General features: G+C 30.8%; 1 protein-coding gene across 1 annotated transcript; it reads right to left on the bottom strand.

Moving 5' to 3' along the window:
• Positions 1-7004: 7004 nt before the first annotated feature.
• Positions 7005-7826, bottom strand: LOC111020778 (uncharacterized). Its single transcript, XM_022297551.2, has one exon. The coding sequence runs from the start codon at positions 7820-7822 to the stop codon at positions 7184-7186; it is 639 nt and encodes a 212-aa protein (XP_022153243.1). The 5' UTR covers positions 7823-7826; the 3' UTR covers positions 7005-7183.
• Between the last annotated feature and the right edge of the window lie 15682 nt (positions 7827-23508).

The raw sequence follows: 23508 nt of genomic DNA, 5'->3' as shown, positions 1-23508 counted from the left end.
GAACAATGAATTTAACAAAATTACTGTTTGATTTTCTTTAGTCATTTTCTCTCTAATTTTGGCTAAATCAAGAAAATTTTGTTAAGCTCATCTAAATTTGTATCTAATGATCTTGAAGAATCAATTCTAAAATTAAAAAATCTCTCCTTAAGATATATCTTATTGGACAAAAACTTGACAAGAAATAATTTTCCCATACCTCTAAAGTTGTGGTGGCATCATCGACCATCGTAAAACATTATCCAACAAATACAAAATCGGTGTACTTAAAGGCGTTTCAAGCATATCTTCTTTCCCTCGTTCCGTCATTTCAACGAGATACTTCTATGGAAGAACTTTTTGTAACCTTTTGTTGCACTAAATGTTCTTTTTCTATAATCCAAAATTAGCTTTACCATTAAATTTTTCTAGTTGAAACTTAGTTGTGATTTAGACTCAATGATAACAAATCTTTCCAAAATTTCTGAAAGAAAATGTTTGCTGTAAAAACGCTTATATGAGGTTATGATATCACTTGTTGGGTATTCCAAGTTACATTTACAGCACCAAATATTCCAATAGTTCAGGGCTACTGAAAAGAGAGAATGCCTTACAAAATGGGAGCCCAAAAGCCCAATAAAAGGAAACTCTTTCAAATGGCTCAAGTTATATATGACATTTCACAAAGGTCCATATTTTCCAAATTTTACAAATCTAGATTTCTAGAATTTAAATAAGTTTTTTTTCTTCAAATTGCCATAAAAAAATATTCTTTTTTAAGTAGAATTGATGGTCATTTAATGCAAATATTACATTAATGATTAAATGATATTTTATGAATGATTAAATGATAATATTTTAATAAATAATTAAATAAATATAGTAACTAATCAATACAATTATTCTCCAAATAATTCAATAATCACGAAAATTTTTCAGTTGATATTTATTTTATTCTTTCCAAGGTTACAGATAACTCCCTTTTTTTATGGGTTAATTTTCCAGTGATTCTTCTATTTTCGGCGTATATTATTTTTTTCCGACGTCTTTTTTTATTTAACAACTTTTGGCCGTTATTTAGTTTTTCAAACCAATTAAGGCAACGACTTTACTGTTTTCTGTGAATCTAATTTTTTCTAGTGACCCATTAATTTTCCGACGATTTGTTTCACTTTTCCGAGGAGCATTAGTTTTTTGGCGGCTGAAAATTCTAGTAACCCTTATATAATATATTTTTCAGTTTAATCTAATCTTAGAATATATACATTTTATTAGTATATATTAAACTATTAGGTTATATAATATATACTTTTTAATCTAGTCTAAAGTATGCAGTGAATAATAGCCACTGAAAATTCAATGAAATCTCCTGTGAAATCCCCCGTTGATGAATGAAGAAGCCCCTGAAAATGGAAAATAGGGTTGAGTTATTCCTCGGCAAAGGTGAATAATCGTCCGATCGAGCTATTCGTCGGCGGCAACTTTATCTTCTCCATGTATTTTCTCAAATGCGATGGAACAATGGTGAGGAAGGTGGAAGCCATTAGATATGAAATTGAAAATTCAGAGACATGTTACGTTACGTATTTTTTTAAAGTTCAAGAATCTATCAGACACAATATTAAAATTTTAGAGACTTGAGACACTTGAAAGTAAGAGATTATGCCATGTCCAAAGTACTTTTACCAAAAAGTAATAATATATTACATTCGAAATATTTTTCTTACTATACAAATTTTCTAATAAGTTTGTACGTATATATTATGTTTACCTAATAAATTTAAATCTAAAACTAAAGAAAAAATCTCATATGGTAAAGGATTCATAGTTTTTTTTTTCTTTTTAAATTTTTTTTTACAAACGATTCATAGAAGTAAGTAGCAAACTTACCTTAAAATGGACAACACTAATGAAGCATGCATAGTAAAATGTTCCTTTTTCTTTTGAGCTCATTAAATAAGGGTCGGAAATCTGAACCCGCAACTTTAGAGAGGCATGAGTCAGCTCTTGATTAATTGGACTTTCAAATCAGTAAAACGTAAACTATTTTAATTCAACGTGAATGGTAGAACATCGAACTTTTAACCTAAGAAAAGATAATATAAATGACTTTTTTTTACTTGGTTATATTCCAATGGAGATGTATAACCAATGGAGATGTATTTGTTGATAAGGTTTGTCATCCAAAATGAATTTAATGGAGCAAATGGAATACCCATATATCAACCAATGAAACTTAATAAAGTGGACCATAACAAATTGGTTGAAATCTGTTGGCCCAAATTAATGTGCATCTAAATCTTTATTCTGTGGTTAAAAATTCAGCCACATGAGTTTACTTGAGTCTCTCTCTTTGAATTTCTTAATGCTATAAAGATAAGTGCAAAAAATGTAAAAATCACACAAATTTTATGAGAAAAAATTCTCCATAAAATAGAAGAATTCGCCGTAAATAACAAAACAATACTATCGTTCATCTTTGTTTACTTGCTATATCATCAACACAAACTTCAACGTTTTAACTTTAAGAGTCAATATTGTTGGCTTTCAAGCCGGGTCAAGATCAGGTTAAGTCATACATCTCCTTAACATTTATTTAAAGTCATATTTCTTGGAGTTTACTTGAGTCTCTCTCTTTGAATTTCTTAATGCTATAAAGATAAGTGCAAAAAATGTAAAAATCACACAAATTTTATGAGAAAAAATTCTCCATAAAATAGAAGAATTCGCCGTAAATAACAAAACAATACTATCGTTCATCTTTGTTTACTTGCTATATCATCAACACAAACTTCAACGTTTTAACTTTAAGAGTCAATATTGTTGGCTTTCAAGCCGGGTCAAGATCAGGTTAAGTCATACATCTCCTTAACATTTATTTAAAGTCATATTTCTTGAATGAGTAAATCTGATGTGCAGCCAAATTTTTTCTCGAGAAGGTTTATTTATTGAATGGACGATAGAGAAACGTAAAGGGAGGAATAAGAAAAAGTCCATGGTAATGACATATGTAGTGTATGAATTACAAAGTCCAATTTGGCAAATATATATGATTACACCAATTGGATGGATAATGTTTCTATCCAAATTTAAGGATGAAGACATTGATTTGTGGAAAAGATCATAAGACATCAAATATACATAGAAAGATTATTGTGGTCTAAAACTCCCATTTTTTGAGACTAAAACTCAAAATGAAATAATGAATCATCTCTTCTATGCAAGGCCACCATTCCCAAAGTTGTCGAATTATAATGTATAATAAAATTATTTATGATTTAGAAAATATCATAGTTTAAGATGGTTAAATATTTTTCGGCCTAACGCTTCGTGTTGCGTCTAGAATTGGTAGGAAATCCAAATAATATATAGCATTTTACTATCATGCTATTAATATTTTGTAGGATATCATATTAATAATAATATAATATTTTAATATCACCTACTAATTTCAATAATGTAAAAAAAAAAAAAAATTAATCAAATAACTTTAAAAAATTATCTTTATTTTAAAAAATAAACTAAAAAATTGTAAATATCTTGATTCAAATAATATTAAAAAAAAATTGCAGATCAAAGAAAAATAAATTGCAGACCACTTATCACTTATTTCTCGCCTGAAAAAAAAAATTGAATGAAACAATTGAAAACAAATTTGTTTTTGAAAAAGAAAAAAAAAAACTACCAAAAACAAAGATCACTTTTTACTTCAATTTATTCATGCTGTAGCAAGGTGTTTTTTTTAATATCATAGTTATTATACGATATGCATTACTAAAAAGACAACAAATGTAAAAGTAGAAAAGAAGAAAAAAAATCTACCAAAAAAAAAATTAACAAGATCCAAACAATGTCGAAATAGAAGCAAAATTAAATACACCTGGAACAAAATAGAAAATCAACCAAATTTACTTGGATGATGATAAAAAAAAAAATTGCCTCTCACGGAGAGAGTTGGATTATATCTATTAGAATAAAGAAAACTGTGTAACATACAAATCAAAAGTTGAGCTTATCTATATGGTGTGAGTAGGTAGAGCGATAACACTAATACTAAAAATCTATTTTTTTCTCCTAAAAAAATAAGGCAAAATAAGAATATGTTATGTTTAAATTCCCCACAAATCCGACGCATTTGTTATAGAAAATAATTGGCCGAAGTATAGAATTTGAAATCATTTGATTTCAATTTTTTTTTCAAATGCAGAAAATGATTTCAGAACTTGTCCATCCTAATCAAAGGTTCGGTTCACAAGGTCATGAGGCCTTATGGTACAATGAGTTATTTTGTTTCCACCTTCGAATGAGTTTAATACCAAAGATTATTGATGTCTCTCAAATCTTGAACTTGAACTTGAGACAAATGCACGGATGCCTCTAGTTTTAGGGATAAAAAGCTAAATCGCTTCAATTTCGAATTATTAAAAAGAAAAAGAGGACAACTAGATATAATTGTCGATCTAAAGCATAACTCAGCTTTAGACCTAGTTGTAATTAAAAAAATATAGTCAAATACTTATGTCTTTTTTTTTTTGGGTTCATAGATTTAAATAATCTTTCCTATCCTAGATGATACGATAATGTTAATATTGTAATATTGATTTAGCATCTAGGGAGAATATGGAAGTTTTGCTAGTAATTTTCTGTTGTTTTTTGACCTTTTCTCTATTAAGTTCTTTAGTTTTATATTTCCTTTTAAGAAATTATTTTTAGTTTTCCCACTTTTAATAAAATTTAAAAAATAGTCTTGAAATGCTTTTTTTTTTTTTTTTTTTTTTTGCATTTATGAACATTGCTGAGGTCAAAAAAGTTTGGAAAAAAAAGCAAAAAGTATTAGTAAACATTTTAATTTTTAAAAATGTTAGAGTTATTTAAACTTTTGAATTATCCTTCTCATCTCAATAGTAATCTATGAGCCAAACTTGAGCAATAATTCAACTGAATAAGACATTATAATCTCAACCAAAAGACTCGAAGGACCGAATTCCCAACTTTACATAGGGTTGAACTAGAAAATAAATAAATAAACAAACAAAAAGAATGAAACATTAATATAATATAATAGTGTAACTCTATCATCAATATAACACTTTGTTGAAAAATTGTCACAAAACCTATCATTGTCAAACTTTTCCTGACAAATTATAACTTTTGTCCAACACTATTTGTGATATGAATATTGTCATAGTTCAGAAATTTATGACACTCAGGAAACTACCTTACAAAATTTGAAGTCACGGTATTATTTTTCATAATTGTTAAAAACTGCTGTTATTAAGTTTCAATGACATTTTTTAATTGCCGCTATAAATAGTTTCGTGACAGTTGTCGTTAATATACATTTCATGACAATTATAAACTATCGTCATTAAATTTTTCTTGACAAACTTTTAATTATGGTGGAAGATTCATTCGTAACAAATTTTAACTGTCTTTATCAATGCGTTACTAAAAAAATTTTAAAAAACTGTCATGATCTCTCTTATCAAGAAAGTTATATAGAAATTGAGTTAATGACAACTTTAAACTGTCATTCAACTTCATATTTATAGTAGTGTGATTACAAATTTGGATGAAGGAGTAAAGTATAATTCAAATAAAAATTAGACTAAAATAAACATATAGAGATTTTGATATTTATATATAATTGGGAAATTTCACTTTCAAATCCATCAAATTGCGGTGGGTTGAAATATTTGACTGATATATATATATATATTAATGTCGCATTTATTATTCCTGCTGCCATAATTATTTATTTGTATCCACACCCATTTTTCTTCATTTGTCAATGTCTAAACTAACTATACTTATAGATTAATTATTTGAATTAACTCAGAAGAAGTCAATCTGAACCCTAATTCAACTAGTTAAAACTTTGATATGGTTGTATAAGTTTGCTAATTAATCTCAAGAAAGTTGAGTTCTTTTGATGTTTATACACTTCCATAAATCACTATATTTACATTTTACAAAATCCTAACTTTTTCCCGTCGAAGTCCAAACAAATTCAAATTTTCAAGCTCATAATTATTTTTTTATTTTATTTTTTTAGTACAATTATTTTTGGAATATAGTGATTGAACCTCCGACTTCGAAAAATGAGTATATGACAATTATCTCTCAACTATGCTCGTGTTGACAACTCATTATTAAAAGTGAATTTAACATTTAATATTCGCCTCTCCTATAATACACTTCTACAAATCATAAATCTACAAACCAAATAATACCCCATATATAACTTGAGCCAAAATCTACAAAGCTGTGATTTCAAGTCGGGAGAGAAGTAAAACCCCTCCCGACCTTTTTGAAAAAGCATTGGGATGGGTCTACGGGAGAAGTATGTACCTCCCAACAATTGTTTCCTCCTTGGGACAAAAAAAAGTTCAGGAAAGTACAAAATTCTTGTAGTATTAATCTTTACCAATCACACTCAGAAAAAAATAAACAAAAAAAAAAAAACAAAAAAGGAAAATCAATCTCAAAAATTTCCCAAACAAACCCTATTATATTAGACAGTTCCAAGTGTGATCAAAACAAACCCCAGAAATCGTTAAATCATTTATATGGTCAAAATTTGTAACAAAACTAACAAAATTCGAGAAGAAGAGCTAGAAGCTTTCTTTTTCTCTTTTTTCTTTTTTTTTTTTCTATTGTTTGCACACAACACTGGTTTTTAGTAGTTAAATAATAATATGAGTTACAAATACTATTTTGGTATATAAATTTTGATTCTTGATTGTTTCAACATGACCATATAATACAGTATATCATCTAAATTTCTTAAAATATAACCATAACTTCATCCTTCATCGAATTTGAGTTATAATTTTCCAAATAGGAACCAAAATAATCCAAACTTACCTGACTAAAATAAACAAAATTTTAAGATTAGAGGGAGGAGAAGAAAATACTTAATTACTTAGGTGAGAACCAAATCCACCACTGAAATTTTGAAATTTTTTAATCTCTGTTTTTGCATTTCTTGATGAGTACACGGAGCCAAATATTTTCCAGACAAAAATGAACAAAACTGTAATCCGTCGCACCAGAACACTATTTTAACCAATAATATAACTTCTCCTATCTGTTTTGTACAATTCCAGAAGCTGATAGTAAAAAACAGATATCATTCTAAATTTCTAATGAAGAAGAAGAAGAAGAATTTTAATTTTTTTATCTAAAAAAAAAGGAAAATTAATTAGCCTTCTTTTTGCTTGAGTTTAAAGCCTACAAATTTACAGGGCGAATACCTAATTTTATACTCCGAAATCGTCTCCAGTTTCGGCGACCACATTTGCCCTTTCGATCCAACAAGCTGGTCGTAATGCTTCTGCAACTCCGGCGTACTACACAAAAAACTACCTCCGCCGCCGCCGTCGCCGTCGCCGTCGCCAGGGCTTCCGGCAGCTGCCGCGGGAGAAACGAGGCTCATAATGAACTCCGGGACGACCTTAATCAGAAGTCTCCCATTCGCGCCCCGGAGATACTCAAACGGACACTCGCCGGAGAATTTGGCGGCGCCTCCACCCAGGGCGGCGAGTGATGACGTGGAGGGAACATCGGAGGGGAAGCGATCGATGGGGAGAACGAAGTAGGTGTGGCCAGCGAGGAGATGGTCGTCCATGGCCAAGGCGGGGAGCGGATGGCCGATGAAGAAGGAATCGGCGTGGCAGACGATCCGATCGGGAAACTGGAACATGATCTCGCCGGCGACGTGTTTTCCGGTGAGAATTCTGGTGGTGCCTTCGTAGAAGACGAGTTTCACGGAGGAGGAGGAGCGGCGGCTACAAGTAATAATTCTCCATCGCAGACAGCTGGGAGAGATCGAATTTCCCATATAGAGAGAGAGAAAAAAAATAAGGCTTCGGATCTGGGAGAGAGAGGGGATTTTATATAAAAGGAAAAAGTGGTATGAGAAGGTTTGTTTTTAGGGTAATTTTTTGAGGTCGGTGGTCAGTCAGCCATGCCGGCTTCGAGGATGTTAATCTCTTTGCAACATCAACAATCAACATGCTAGCTATGTTCATGGTATGCATAATGCAATTGCATCCTAATTTGATGATATGAGATCAAGTGGTAAAAAATTAAATTTATCGAGTTGGGATTCGAACCTACTAATTAACCCACAACTCTACTAATAGAAATATCTTGACCTACCTTAGTTATTGTGTTTAAGTGGGTCTGTATGATAGATTTGTAAATGTGTGTTGTAAGATCAAACGATTGTTTAAGTTTGTTCTATGAGGTGAGTGGAGATGTGGGTTGGGTGGTCTCGACACAGTTTCAACGGAGATGATGTGGACTTAAAAAATGGTGAAAATTCGAACTCACGATTTTTAATCGGAGATAGGTGGCTTAACCAGTTGGCTATGCTTAGATTATGGGACTTTAAAGAGTGGTTAAATTAATTGTATATCTTTTCAAAATAATTGTAAATATTAGTACTTTAAAAAATATATATCATTAATCACATGTCAAATGTAGCTAATATTTATCATGGGTTGATGTCACTTTAGTTGAATTGTCAATAGTAACGAATGATATATAATATAAACTTTATCAACCTATTCAAACTTTATAATCATTAATTTTAATTATAATTAACGTAATATTTTATTACATTATTATGTTAGATAAAAAAGAGAGCTTTGAACTTAGCCCTTTTTTAATGTAATTTTGAAGTTTCAACAACCTTTTCATTTTGCCCCATATGTTGAATATGGCATAATTAACATTTAAGGAATGTGTGAAAATTTCAGCCCTCTTATTTATTTATGTTTTTGCCAATAATATAATATAACAACTTGTTTTGTACTTTATCAGGCTGAGTCAAAATCAGATATATATATATATATATATATATATAATTGGCCCCTAAAATAGTTAAAAGCAAAGATAAGCAAAAGTTAGAAAATTCAAGTCAAACAATATTTAAGTAAAAAAGGGGTAGTGTTTGGGTTGATATTTAGTATTTTTCTAAAATGGAAAAATAAATATTAAATTCTTCAAAGATATTTCAATTTCCAATTTGATTTTTTTAGGGTTTACTTTTCTAATTTATTGTGGTTTTTATTAATGTGGGTCAATATTTTTCTGAATTACAATATTTTGGGCAATTTTGACATTGATCAAGTAGGAATATTATACCCATCTTGTGTGCTAATATTATGTGGTTGTAAATTTTGATCTCTTCCGAAAACCCTAATTTTCAAAATTAATGGTTGACATTTTTCGGTTTGATGATCAAATTGAAGAAAAATATTAAGAGGGTTAAACAAGTAGTTTTGGTCATTATGCGTCATTAATTTATGTAACGATTCAATATCTTTAGTTTGTAACGAAGGTTCTTTTGTAATTCCAAATTTATAACAATTTAGTCCTCCTATTTTAAATTTTGTAATAATTTAGTTTCTATTCTACAAAATGTTGTTAAGATTTGATAGGGTTTTCTTATATATGTAGATTGATAAACTGACGAGGAACCAATGATGTGTTTTATAAATTACAAAGACTAATTAAATTGTTATATAATAAAAATCGACAGTTAAATTTGGATGAGATTTTTCGTGGTACATAGGAACCAAAATTGTTACTAAGTTTATGACCGAAATTGTTACGTACTAAAGATGAAAATATGGCGGGACTAAATCGTTACAAACTAATTCAAAAACTAAATCGTTACTTTAATGAAAATATGAGAACCAAAAGAGTATTTTAAACTATTAGTTAGAATTTATTTTGAGTGAAAAATGTTAGTCTTCTATTCTTAAAAAAAAAATTATAATAATAATAGTCGTTGTTTGAAACCTTTCAAAATAATTTTCTACTATTAGTAGCTAGATGTGCAAAGAGAAACCGAATAATACCTACCAATGGGTGGTGGTATAGTGAGCGTTTGTGGTCGAGTGGGGATACCCCTCCCCAATTCGAACCTCACGGGATGCGTAGTCGGGGCTCTCCCTCACATTCGAGTACGAGTTCTATAATGTCGGTTACAGTGTTGGCTGTCTATTGGCACTCCCTAGTTATAGGTGATAATTCGACTGGCGAAGCCACACGACATCGATTTCGATTTATCAAAAGAGAGAAACAAATATTATACTAACTAAAACTTAAAAGTCCGCCAGTTGGTGTGGTTGAAATTTTGTTGGTTAATGTTTTGAGCTTTTGTAAAAATTAAGGGCACAGTTTGGAAACATTTTAATTTGTTTCTTATTTTCTATTTCTATTTTTTAATAAATAAAAATGTCGTTGCATGTGATAATTGTTTCTTGTTTCTTACTATTTCTTTTTCTATTAAAAAAAATATAGAAGCATGTTTGGTAACAATTTCTTGTTTCTTGTTTTTTAACATTTTAAATTAAAAGAAAAGTAATTTTTTATATGAAAATGAATTTTTTAAATCAAATATTCAATTAATTTTCTCTGTACTTTCTCTGTATTTCCTTCATTTTTTAGATGGTAATTTTGTCCTATGAGATTAGTGGACGTGCACATAACTCCAGTTCCTTCAGAAATGGTAAGATGTTTGGCACATAAGGTGGCCAAACCTTTAATGGATGCATTTTTATAGTTAAAGAGTGATAAAATAATAACAACAATATCAAATACGCCCTAATAATGTTTTCATCAATTTCAATTTAAGACTTCAAAAGAAACTTCCAGCGACTTGGTTTTTTATTAGATTTTTTTAAAAGTTTAAAAAAATAAATAAATAAAAACCATTTTTTAGTATAATAATAATAATAATTATTATTATTATTATTTTTTTTTTTTGAAAAATGGTACCATAATGTATGTGAGAGATAAACAAAAAGAAGCTCTTTTTATTTTTATTTTTTAAAGAGCACTCCAATTTCGAGGGTAATTCCTATGTGTTTCCTAGTATCAAATGTTATAGGATCAAGTTGTTGTCTCGTGAGATTAGTCGAAATACGCGTAAATTGGTCTGGATACTCATAGATATAAATATATATATATATACATAGAGGTAATTTAGACAGTTGAGATATGCATATGGAAATTTTGTGTGTTATTGAACAAGTATCTCCTTTAAAAAAGTATATACATTTCTATAACCACATTTCTTGTCACTTTCCTTTTATTTTAAAACTGAGTGTCAGCTCCATCTCAGGATAGTTCAATGGCCAGATATTAGTGCTCCTTTATGACTATATAAATTATAGACTCCAACTATCTCTTTATTTAAAATTGCAATTTTTTAAAGAGAAAGTGGGTCTTTTTGTTTTTTGTTTTTAGTTACTACAAACCACTTGTTTCCAAAATATATAAAATGAAATGAAATGATTTTTAATGAGTTTTCAAGATTTATTTTTTTATTTTTGGTTTAGTATCTTGTTTTTCGATTTTATATTTATGATGTGTTAATAACTATATACCTTTACTTCCAATACTTGTATAAATTAACCTTTCAATTATGGTTTTGAACCCATTTAGCTTTGCTACACTATATCACTCAACAAGATGTATTATTCTTGTAGGGTGTTGATTTTATTTTATCACGAGCTACTTGATTTTATAGCTAGATTCAACATGACTGTATTTTGCCAAAAAAAAAAAAAAAAAAACAGAAAAAGAATCATGAATGAGTTTAAACATTTTTTATCTTGTTTTATAATTTATAATTTCTTTTTTCTTGTCTCCTTTTCTAAATAAATAGTAATATAACTGCCGTTTGATAATTGTTTGTCGTTTCTTGTTTTTTTTTTTAACTAAAATAGGAAAATGGCAATCCTTTCTTATTCTTCATTATCTAAAATTTTAAATTAAAAAGAAAGTAAATGAAAATTATTTTTTAATTAAATATTAAGAAAAATTATCTTATATCGGTTTTGTTAAACATTTATTATGCACTTTATAAGTCAATAATAATAAAATAATACTTTTATTTACACTTTGAGAAGAAGAAAAACTGAAAATGATAATTTATCAAAAACATTTATTTTAAATGAGAATTTATCAGAAACTGAAATAGTTGAAGTTTATATTTTTCAAAAACAAAAACAAAAACATGGTACCAAACAGATAACATAATTTTTTTAATTTACGTAATTTATTAGTGGATTTTGATTTTTAACCTTGATTTTGTTACTCAAAATGTTGAAAATTTGACTCAATCAAGTAAATGAGATTTTCTTTTTTTTTTTTAATAATAATAAATATATATAAATTTGAATGTAAAAATAAAGAATGCCGACATGGCCAATGAACCAATAAGGTGACGTCATGGTGGTTGTCACGTAGGAGATATGTAGCCATATCGGTGATTGTTTAATTTCCCTCCTTATAACATTATAAAGCATTGACTTTGACCAGACCACAAAAAATAAAATAAATTGTTAAAGTGTTTTTAAAAATAATTGAAAACATTTTCAATATAGTTTTGTGCAATCTTTAAATAGCGCTTTTTTTTTTCTTTTTTTTTTTTTGTTCGGTCTTGTCTTAATAATGAAATTAGTTCACATGGATTATCTCCACGTTTTATGTGCGCAAATTTTATTAAAATTAAACGTTTCTAAAATGATTATAGATACAAATTTTAAGTGTCCACTTGAATGTACATATTTTAAGAGTTCTTTTATAGAGATTTATTGATCTCTCTTTTTGGATTCTATCGGGACAAATGCAATCTCATTTTGCTCCCCTCTTGAGTCTTTTTTTTTAGTTTTTTTTCATAATTATTTTTAATTACGTGTTCATTAGTAAAATTAATTAGATTTATCTGACACAAAAAAATTAATTAGATTTATAATATTATATAATTTAGAGTTCCTTTACTTTTTTTTTTTATTAATTTTTCTATTTTAATAATTATATGACTATGGAACTAAATGTTGACGTGTCAATAAAACATAATCAAACAACAATAACTTTAATTTACCCATTCAAATAACTTCTATGTACATATACATGACTTTTAGGATCTGCTTGATAACCAACAAAAACCATATATGTTTGATGACCATTTTTGTTTTCGATTTTTAGTTTTTCTTGTATTTTGTTTTTGGTTTTTTGTTTTCTGTTTTTAAAAAATAAAAATCATATATGATTGATAACTATTTTTGTTTTTTATTTTTGGTTTTTGGTTTTTCTTGTTTTTAGTTTTTGGTTTTTTGTTTTCTATTTTTAAAAAACAAAAACCATATATGTCTGATAACCATTTTTTGTTTTGTGTTTTTAAAAAAGTGAAAACCAAAACATATTTGGTCACCATTTTTAGTTTTTTTTTTAAAAAAAAGTTAGAAAATTGAAAATACATATTAGGGAGAAAATTTTATGTAGAGTAGAAATGACAATGGTATGAGTGCGAGTGAGGATGCTCTCCCCCATTCTCGTGCTCGTGAAAATTTTTAGTCTTTGTCTCCACCTCGTTCTTGGGTCTGAGAGATGCTCTCGAGAAAAATTATAAGTTTTATAATTGTCTTTAATTATTTTTAAAATTTAAGTATAAAAAATTGTAATACATATATATTAATTATTTAAAAAATGGAATCGGGGATGGGGAAGGGGTCAGGACATACATTTTCTACTATTGGAACCCGACCCTCTGGAAATTTTTGCCATCCGCTAATGTAGAGACATGAAAATACACTTTTAGAGAGATGTAAATAAACTTTTGGAAGATAAATTTTAGAGAGATAAACAAAAAGATTTAGAAAAAAAAATAGTTAAAGAAAAGTTAAAGACAAAAAGAGAACAATTTTAGAGAAAAAAAAAGTAAAGTCGAGAGGAAACAACATTTCTATCAATATCGACATTTTAAAGATTGATTATAAGTTTGGACGGTTTTTTATTAATTTTATCATTCTAGTTATGTTAATGTGGCGTTAAAACATTTTAAAAGATGTGACATTAGCCAACATGGGTCCAACTCAATAGTTAAGACATTTTGTTTGAAGAGATCAAAAGTTCAATATCTCGTCTTCATATTTATTGTACTAAAAAAATATATGTAAATTTTATTTTAATTAATTTTAAATTATAACAAATAAAAAATTTAAAATTATGCCTGAGATGATGTATCCTTCATGAAGAGTCACGACATGTTTTTAGTCTGTGAGCTCGAGATTTAAATCTATGTTCTTTTGGTTGGGGATATATATATATCTTGACTAGTTAAGTTATGGTCTAAGTTAACATGAAAAGTCAAAAAAAGTTTATGTCCTTTTAATTTTTTTTAACAAATAAAAGTTTATATTTTACACGGTTTGAATGATCATAAACAATCAATCTAACATAACTCAATTAGTCAAGACATTAGTAATGCTTCTCTTAAAAATCGTAAATTTAAATAACTGCCTCAAAATTTGAATGGTAGTTCTAAAAAAATTACTAGAAATAATCGCAAACATCTTTACCTCTCTTAAATTTTATAGGTTCAATTTCTCATTTTCATATTTGTGGTCTTGTAGTATTCTTAAAGAAAAAATAGCTTCGAATGATTTTCGATATATTTCCAAACAATTTTCTTTTTCTTCAAATTTTTTTCTTCTACCAATTACACTTACATACTATTTGATCTCCCTTATACATCGTAGGTTTGAATATTTTTCCTCTTATTTGTAATGTAATAATAAAAAAATAAATAATGTTATGGGAAGACAAGACTAGACCCAATAGGCGAGCTACATCAAAGGTTCATGGCCCAAAGTATGACCAGATCCAAGGTAGGACTAGATCTAGGATCTAGGGCATGACTAGGCCTAGAGTATGACCATATGTAGGGCATGACCATATCTGGGCCTAATCAGATCCAGAGCATGACCAGGTTCATGGCTCCGAAAAGTCTGGCCGACCAAGTCTCGGCAGACCAGATCCGACAACTAGAAAATCTACTATAGGCTACTGATCTCTTGGTTCAACATTCAACCCACAAGATGCCCACAGCTCAACAGTGTATTTTCCTAAGGGCATCAGGATTTGACCTCTATAAATATAATGTTAAGCTGAACCCTAAAGGTACCGCTAAAAATCCTATTCTCGATACTCAACAAACTTCTTATTCTAACTTAGTCATTAGAGCTGTGTGTGGCTAGCACCATAGATTTCATTATTAACCATTGATGCGAATTTGGTGGAATTTCGAGAGGCCAAATTTCTGCATCAACGTATCGGAAAATCTTATAAAATTTTCTAGGAGGCAAAAGTTATTATATTTTTTAACTTACCGTATGTACGATCCTTATTTAAAGAAAATTACTGCGAAACCTATTAAATATTAGTACCAACCACCAAAAGGGTATTTTGTTTTTAAATAATAAGGAGAAATAAGAAATTACTCTAGGAAAAATATAAATAATGTCACCATGCATGTGTTCTAATAAAAGAAAACGTTTTTCAGCTTCAAAAGATTAATTTTCTTTTTTATGGTTCGATATGAATTGTGAAGCTTCATTTTGGAGCTGCCCTTTAAACCATGAGAATTTTTTTTTAAATAAACGTTGTTTAAGGTTTCATTCGAAGTCGTGTCAATAGAGATGGCAAAAATATCCACGGGATCCGATCCCTGCAGGTACCCAACCCAATCAAGTCAGGGAATCACCGGTTTGACCGGGGATAGGGACAAACTGGGGATCCTGATCGGGATCCTCGGCAGGGATGAGGGAGGTCTCTCCGCCCCGTCCCCGCCCCGTTTAATATTTTATTAGTTTTTATATATTTTATATATAATAATATTAATATACATTAACTTTTATAAATATTTTTATAATTTTTTAAAACAGTGTAGTTGTATTTAATTAAATTTTACACTATTCCATGAAGAAAAAGTTTGCATTTTTTAAAGAAATAGAATATTTATAAATTTTTTTCAAAATAAAAAAATCAAATATATCGAGGACAGTTCCCCGCGGGGAACCCATCCCCGTCCCCGCCCCCAAAATTTTCGGGGATGGGGACAGGGATGGGAGAAAAATCCTCAACGGGGTAGGGATGGGGATGGCTCTCCCGACCCCGCCCTATCCTGTTGCCATCCCTACCTACCAACATGAGCTTAGCTCAGTGGTATTGGTATCATCTCCAATCATGAGGTTATAAGTTAGAATCTCTCCACCCCACTTGTTGTACTAAAAAAAGTTTCATTTGAAGTCCCTAATTTTTAGAATATTTTATTTTAGTTCCTTTTTTAACTTATAAAAATATTTTAATTTCTCAACTGATAAAAGATGTTTTTATCTAGGTTATTGATATGTCAACTATTCACTTCTTCTTCTTATCTTTTTTGTTTCCTTTTAAGTTTAATAGTTTCACAATTGAAGGTCCTACCATCAATTATTTTATGATAACAAAGTGTCCTATCCAATATTAGAAGGTAAAATACAACCCATCTCGTGAAGTGATGAAAAAGGAGCATGGCAAGTGATTTTTCCCAAACTACTTCGGAAATACACAATGGTCGAGCTATTAAGCTCGTCTAAAGTGCACCTAAATAGCTCGAGAGCCTACTGATAGCCTAGATATAAGTTGATAGTAAGGTACCTCAGAGCAGTTGTTGTAATTGCCTAACGAATTCTAGAAACCACTTAACATACCAAAGTTGTAGGACCTACTATCCTTCTGATGATAAAATTGCTTACCAAGAATATCTTGCCCTTCCACAGTTATTCATTGTAAACTAAGTCAATCACATAATAAGAGAAATATAAGGAAAGTGCAGTAAACGACACAAAGAATTTATACTGATCTACCCAACTATGAGCTACGTCCAGTCTTCCGCAACAACAAATTCTACTATGATTTTGAGATAATACAATGGCAATACAATACTCTCTCAAAATCTAGAGGCGTAGACAAAAGCCACTTAGCTTCTAGGAACTGCAACAATAGAATCCTAGGAAATAGAAATGAAAAACTTCATAATACTCACGAGAACTGGTTGCCGACTTCGCTATACAACCTTGAGATCTCGCCTTTAAAACGCTATGCCAAAGCACTACCTACTGACCTTGTGATTCTGTGCAACTACACACCACGGGTGCCACAAAAAATATGTGATACTTCACATATATAAAATACCTAAAGAAATAAGGTGTATTTAAATACCTTTGCCGCAGTGTTGAAATGTGTAACATGGCGTCTCAACGCTACGAACATTACAGCGAAGAAAAGACATCTCGTGTGCGTCTTTTTTCTCTTGTTTACGCGACAGCATTGCAGTGCTGCTCTCTGTGCCCAAAGGCTCTGCAGCAGCCCGCTTCCTCTATTTTTCATTTCTTCTCCATTCTAGCCTCGTTTCAACTCGCCCCGACTCGTTCCGATGTCGATTTGGCTCCATAATGCCAACAATATCCAACTTGGGGATAAAACAATAGTCTACCTCCCACTATAACAATAGTGTCTTTCATAACTTAGTTCTGACCGTACCAACAGCTTCTAACTGATCAAAGTCTTCTTGGCACCAACTAAGGCTCGACTCCCACTGCATGGACAGTTTCTAACATTTTCTTGGCACCAACCGAAGCTCAACCTGTGATTGCCCTGAGATTGAGCAATCCTACGTGGTCTTGTCTCCTAGACGTAAGAGACATAGCTACGTGCTCTCACTCAAACTAAGTGGTCCCCGACGTTTCCTTCTTAACTCGCACTCAACGACTCCTGAAAAAAAAAATCCCTTCTAATGACCTGACAGTCTCACCCAAATTTGTTGCCACTCTAGAGACTTCACCCTCGACCTCAGCACCAATTGTAGTCTTTCTCCTCAATGCACTCTTTCGCCTATTGTGACTTCAACAGCTCGCTAATCCGTCTGACAACTGGGGTTTTATCCTGACAATCTGCTAAACACCTTACTAAGTTGTTCATCTTATCCTTTCCTCTACTTCCCAACTGTTTTACTTGAACGGATGGAAAATTCTTCTAATCTGTCTTGACTGTAAGTGCTGCTAGTTCTTTCAAATCTCCCCTTGAACTATCTACAGCCCTATGCATAACTTGTCTCTCTGATCCTCTACCAACGCTAAACCTCAACACATCCATTGAAGCTTCTCTGTGGCTAAAAATCACTACCTTAAATGCTCTTATGAGTTTCCACGTATTTTCTACAAACTCACTTATGTAGCCTTCGTCATCTACCTTCCCCGATGTTATCAAATTCATCCTGAAACTGGGTACATACCTGACACCATGTAAAATTAACTCAATCCTACTGTTAGTCCTCAAACGTACCTCCCCAACTCCTTAGATCTTTGAGAGTCTCTCATTTTCCATCCTCACCGTACCATGATTCTTTGCACTAAAGGATGTGAACCAACTTGAAATGCGACAATCAAGCGTATGGACTACTCGAGCCACAAGCCACTTGAATCCAAGTATAAGTGGTTTCAACCCGAGAGGCTAATGGTTAGATGGATTACCTTTACAATCGTTACCTTGAGCAGACAGAATACTCACTATATTCGAGGTTGGATATACTCAACAAGCATGCTCCGAGGGGTAAAATATGAGATTCTAAGTTCAACCACACAAAGGAAATCGATAGTTTAGAGGATGAGGGTTTGCACACGACAAAAGGGTGAGAAAACTCTCAATTCTATTCAAATGATAATTCCAAAATGTTCAAACAAAAGGGGGGTACAAGCCTATTTATAGCTAAGGTCCATGACCTTTACAAGGAAATTGTAAAATAAAAATAAACCTAAAAATAAAATAAACAAATAATTGAAAAGAAATTTCTCTTAATAGCCAACTTGCTAATGAAGTAAGGCAATACCTTTCCTAAAATTGAAAATATTTGCTAAAACGAATTAAAACAAATCCCACAATTATTTTAAAACAAATTAAGAATAGGGAATTTCCTAAAAAGTTGAAGAGTGGGTGGTAGGGCAATTGTTTTGGCGCCAAAGGTAGGTGGCGCCCATTGGAGGGTGGCGGTAGCAAAGAAAGGGGTGCGTGCTTGGAAGTGGCGTGGGCGGCATGGGTGGTGCGTGTTGGTCGGTTGGGCGCGGGCAAGAGCATATCGGCACGTGGTTCGGCGGCTGAGTGGTGCGTGCGGCAAGGGTGCTTGGTAAGCTGTGGCCATGCATGGGCAAGGTCATACGAAAGGGAGGGTGTCTCTACTGGTCGTATCTCTACTGTTTCTTATAATTCATCTTCCATTTATGCTTTTGCTTTGAGCTACCAATGTTTACTCCAAATGATTCTCACCACCAGAAGTGGATAAAAGATTCTTCCCACTTCCTTTCCTTCTAATCTCCTCAACAATTGCAGCATCACAGATATATGAAATTTTTAGACTCTTGTCCCCCAATGAATTCGACACCTCGTCTTCATCGTTTCCCAACTCTCAAGCAAAGAAGACAATAACTTTATAGCCTTCACCTCCTCTGAAAAGGTAATTTCCATTGACTCCAACTAGTTCATCAGTTTAGTTACCTCATTGATGTGAGAGTTCATCGACGTATCTTCTTCCATATGAATGTTGAAGTATCTCATGATTAGATACATCTTGTGGTTGGCAAAGGGTCTTTCATTTTTGTTCGTCAGTGCGTTCATCAGTCCCAACATTGTTTTCTGATGTGCTACGAGACGTGCCACATTCATCGATAAGCACAACATGATGATCGCTACAGCCTGTTCATCTATCTCTGCCCATTCCTTGTATGTCATCCCAGTAGCTGATTGTTCTTTTAGGGTTTTGTGAATCTTCTTGTTTGTAAGAAGATCCATCACTTGCATCTTCCAAAATCCGAAATTTTCCCCATCAAATCTTAAAATCCCCCTCTAAATTGTGATGTGACTTCCTACTGGATCTCATGATACTGAACATGCAGCTCTAATACCACTTGATGGAAAAATTACTTACCAAGAATATTTTCCCCATCCACAGTTCTTTGGTGAAAACTAAGTTAATTAAACAATAAGAGAAATATAGGGAAAACGCAGTAAACGACACAAAAAAATTATACTAGTTCACCCAACTATGGGCTACGTCCAGTCTTCCACGACAACGAGTTCTACTATGATTTTGGGATAATATAATGGACAATACAATACTCTCTCAAAATCTAGAGGCCCCGACAAAATCCACCTAGCTTCTAGGAACTACAACAATAGAATCATAAGAAAAAGGAATGAAAATTCTCACAATACGAACTGATTGTCGACTTCGCTCTACAACCCCGAGTAGATCTCGCCTCTAAAACTCTCTGCCAAAGCACTACCCCTGTGATTCTATGCAACTACACAGCACGACTACACAAAATGTGCTACAACACATATCAAATACCTAATGAAATAAGGTATATTTAAACACCTTTGCCGCAGCGTTGAGACATTGTACACGACGTTTCAACGCTATGGACAATGCAGCAAGAAAAAGACTCCTCGCATGCGTCTTTATTTTTCTTGTTTACGCGACAGCACCGTGGCGTTGTCCCTAGCACCGCAGCACTGCTCTCTCGACCCAAAGGCCTTACAACAGCCCGTTTCCCTATACTTTTCATTCCTTCTCCATCTAGCCTCGTCTCAACTTGTTCCAATGTCGATTTGGCTCCATAATCTCGACACCTTCTTCTATAAATAGACAATCATTTTTCGTACGCAAGTATACAATTTTGGTTCCTCGTGATGAGAACTATAGGTCGAATCCTTACTAACTTTTGAGCATCGAATGGAATATATTCCACCTCGTGCGTGTTCTAATGCAACCAAATTTAGGTATAAACATCAATTGCATCGTGTTCAGATTGAGCAATGTTTCCCAACCCAAAAAAAATTAGTTTCTAATGGAGCTGTATAAATTAGAATATTGCCACTTCTTTCGATTGAAAGGAACACTATAACACAAGAAAATAAATTAAGACGTTAAATTGATCATAGCACACAATTTGCTGACATATAAATGTTGACCTTTTGAACTTTTTCTTTTATAACATTTAATCACGTTTTTCATATGAGAGTTGAAATTTAAACAGTCCCCAAAACAGAAAATAACAAAAAGACGACAAAAAATAAAAAACAATTAACAAAAAAACCTCGTAAATAATGGAGGAAAAAAAATTTGGATCTTCACTCCAAATTCTTATCTTTGTCGCTTAGGGTCTGCCAAGAATTTTTAGTTGAAATCCAATTCTTGGATCTGTTATAGGTATTGGTATTTATCTAGATATTAATTTTTCACTGTAAGTATCCTATAATGTCTAAGCTTAGTTTTTGTGGAAATAAATGAAATAATTATAATAATTATTTTTAACCTTGTTTGGTGCACAATTAAAAAATCTTTTTTTTTTAAATTAAATTATTAAAAAAATTGAATTCCACTTTGTTTATTTTGCTTTTGTGAAAACCATTTGAATCAAATGCAGTGACTCAAAGGATTTTTGGGTCCTTCAAAAAAATTATATATACACAGATATTGTTATTTTTCAGAGTTTATACAAATAGGAAAAATTACTTAATAAATTATTGAAAAATAGTATAAAAATCACCGAAGCTAATTATTGAAATGATATGCACAATGGTTAACGTGTCAAACTGCATTTGTTTATGTGATTTCAACCAAAAAAAAAAGGGTAATTTTTAACCTCCTATATTTAATTTTTTTTAGTACTAAAAATTTCAACACATGAAGTTAGAGATCGATGTTTTAACTAATGAGCTATGTTCGGATTGATCTATTATGATTAATTATTGGTTTAAATTCTATTTTGCTTCTCATAATTTTTAAGCTCATCTCATTTGCTACTTCAATTTTAAAATGTCTACTTTATTTTCTAATTTTTTTCTAAAAGATAATCAGTTTGGACTTTGTTATTATTATGTCCATCCAACACCCACCTCAATCAATCTATGTCGATACACATATTCAAAGCCAACACTATATCTAGGTCGACTTAGATACATGCAAATGAGGCGATCGCTCAAAACCTCCAATTCTATTCATATTTTTCATATAATATATAAGATATATACTATAATATTGTTATCTATTTATCTTAATTTTTAATTATAAATGTATTTTAGATTATAAAATAAAAGATTTTCCATAACCCTATAATATTAAGAGTAAATATTGCACAACCTCACAAATATGATAATTGTTATAATTGCACCTCTAAACTTTCAATGGTAGTGAAGGAGTAGGATATCTTAATCGCTGAGTTAAGCTAATGTTGACTTTAATATAGCTTCCTTTGTTATTTGCTTAAATCAATATAGTAACTAAAAAGTTACAGGTTTTTTCGTTCTAACTCTACAACATTTGGTGGTCATTTCTAGCCGCACTCGTCATCTACCTGTCAAAAAAATTAACAACAAACTAATGACAAAGACCAAAATATTTATTTAAAAAATAAGTTTTAAGAAAAAAATTGGGGACTAAATGGAACAAACTTAAAAGATTAGGGACAAAAATAGATATTTTGTAAGTTCAATGACTAAAATAAAATAATCTCAAAACAGTTTATAGATCAAAATGTGACTTAAACCTTAATTATTTTGTTGAATAAGACTCATAAATGGCTTATTTTTTTCGATTCGAGTTTAGCTAGAGTGGATAAGATATCTATTATCATGTCTAAGGTTCATGGTTGGATCCTCATCCGTTGAACTAAGGTCCCGTTTACTTACCCGCAATCGATGAATCATAATGAAAACTTTGATTCCCTTTGATGGGTGTTTACCAAATTGTAGGAATGTAATCAAATGGTGGGACTCACCTCAAACTTTGTAATCTCATTACATAAAAAAAATGTGTAATCTCGTTACACTCTCACAACTTCATCAATCTCATTCTTATTCTTTATTTCGTGGACCCCACATATATATTATAATTAATGTATCACTTTTACCTTTTCTCTCTTATAGATCCATTTAATTTTTAATTAGTTTTTTCTATACTTTTATAATTTCTTCTACATTTATACTTCAATTTTTATTAAATGATGTGATTTTATTATATAATATGTTAAATTAATATTAATTAATATCACTAAATTTTTTAAATAGATATCATTACTTTTAAATATTAGAATAATAAAACTTAATAATATGTTAGTTTAAAATTTGGTTGTTCTAATAAAAAAATATTTTATTTGATGTAATTTTATTTTAATTATTCATTATGTATTAATATTAGATAAATTGTTATAATAAAAAATATTTACGTATCAATAATATAGTAATAAATTATAAAATTTATTATTATTGTAATTTAGAAAAGATTAGAAAAATAATATATTTGTATTTAGCTAAAAAGGAGAAAGAGGTATATTAGTAATTATTATATATCTAATTCCGATTTCGATTCCAGACAGTTTTAATAAACAACATCAAACGAATTCTGATTACGATTCCAAAAAATTTTTGGTAAACAACACCAATGGAATAACGTTACGATTCCGATTGATTTCATTATCGATTGATTTCTGTTAACGATTGCGGATAAGTAAACGTTGGCCTAATAAATATATATATATATATATATATATATATATATATATTATTCATTCTCGTATTTTGAAACAAAAATAAACCAAGTATTATGGAAATAAATTTTTAATCCAAGTG

The sequence above is a fragment of the Momordica charantia genome (genome assembly GCF_013281855.1).
Source record: "Momordica charantia cultivar OHB3-1 chromosome 6 unlocalized genomic scaffold, Mcharantia_2.0 BLBB01000006.1, whole genome shotgun sequence".
Lineage (NCBI taxonomy): Eukaryota > Viridiplantae > Streptophyta > Magnoliopsida > Cucurbitales > Cucurbitaceae > Momordica > Momordica charantia.
This window is presented reverse-complemented; position numbering and strand designations above follow the sequence as displayed.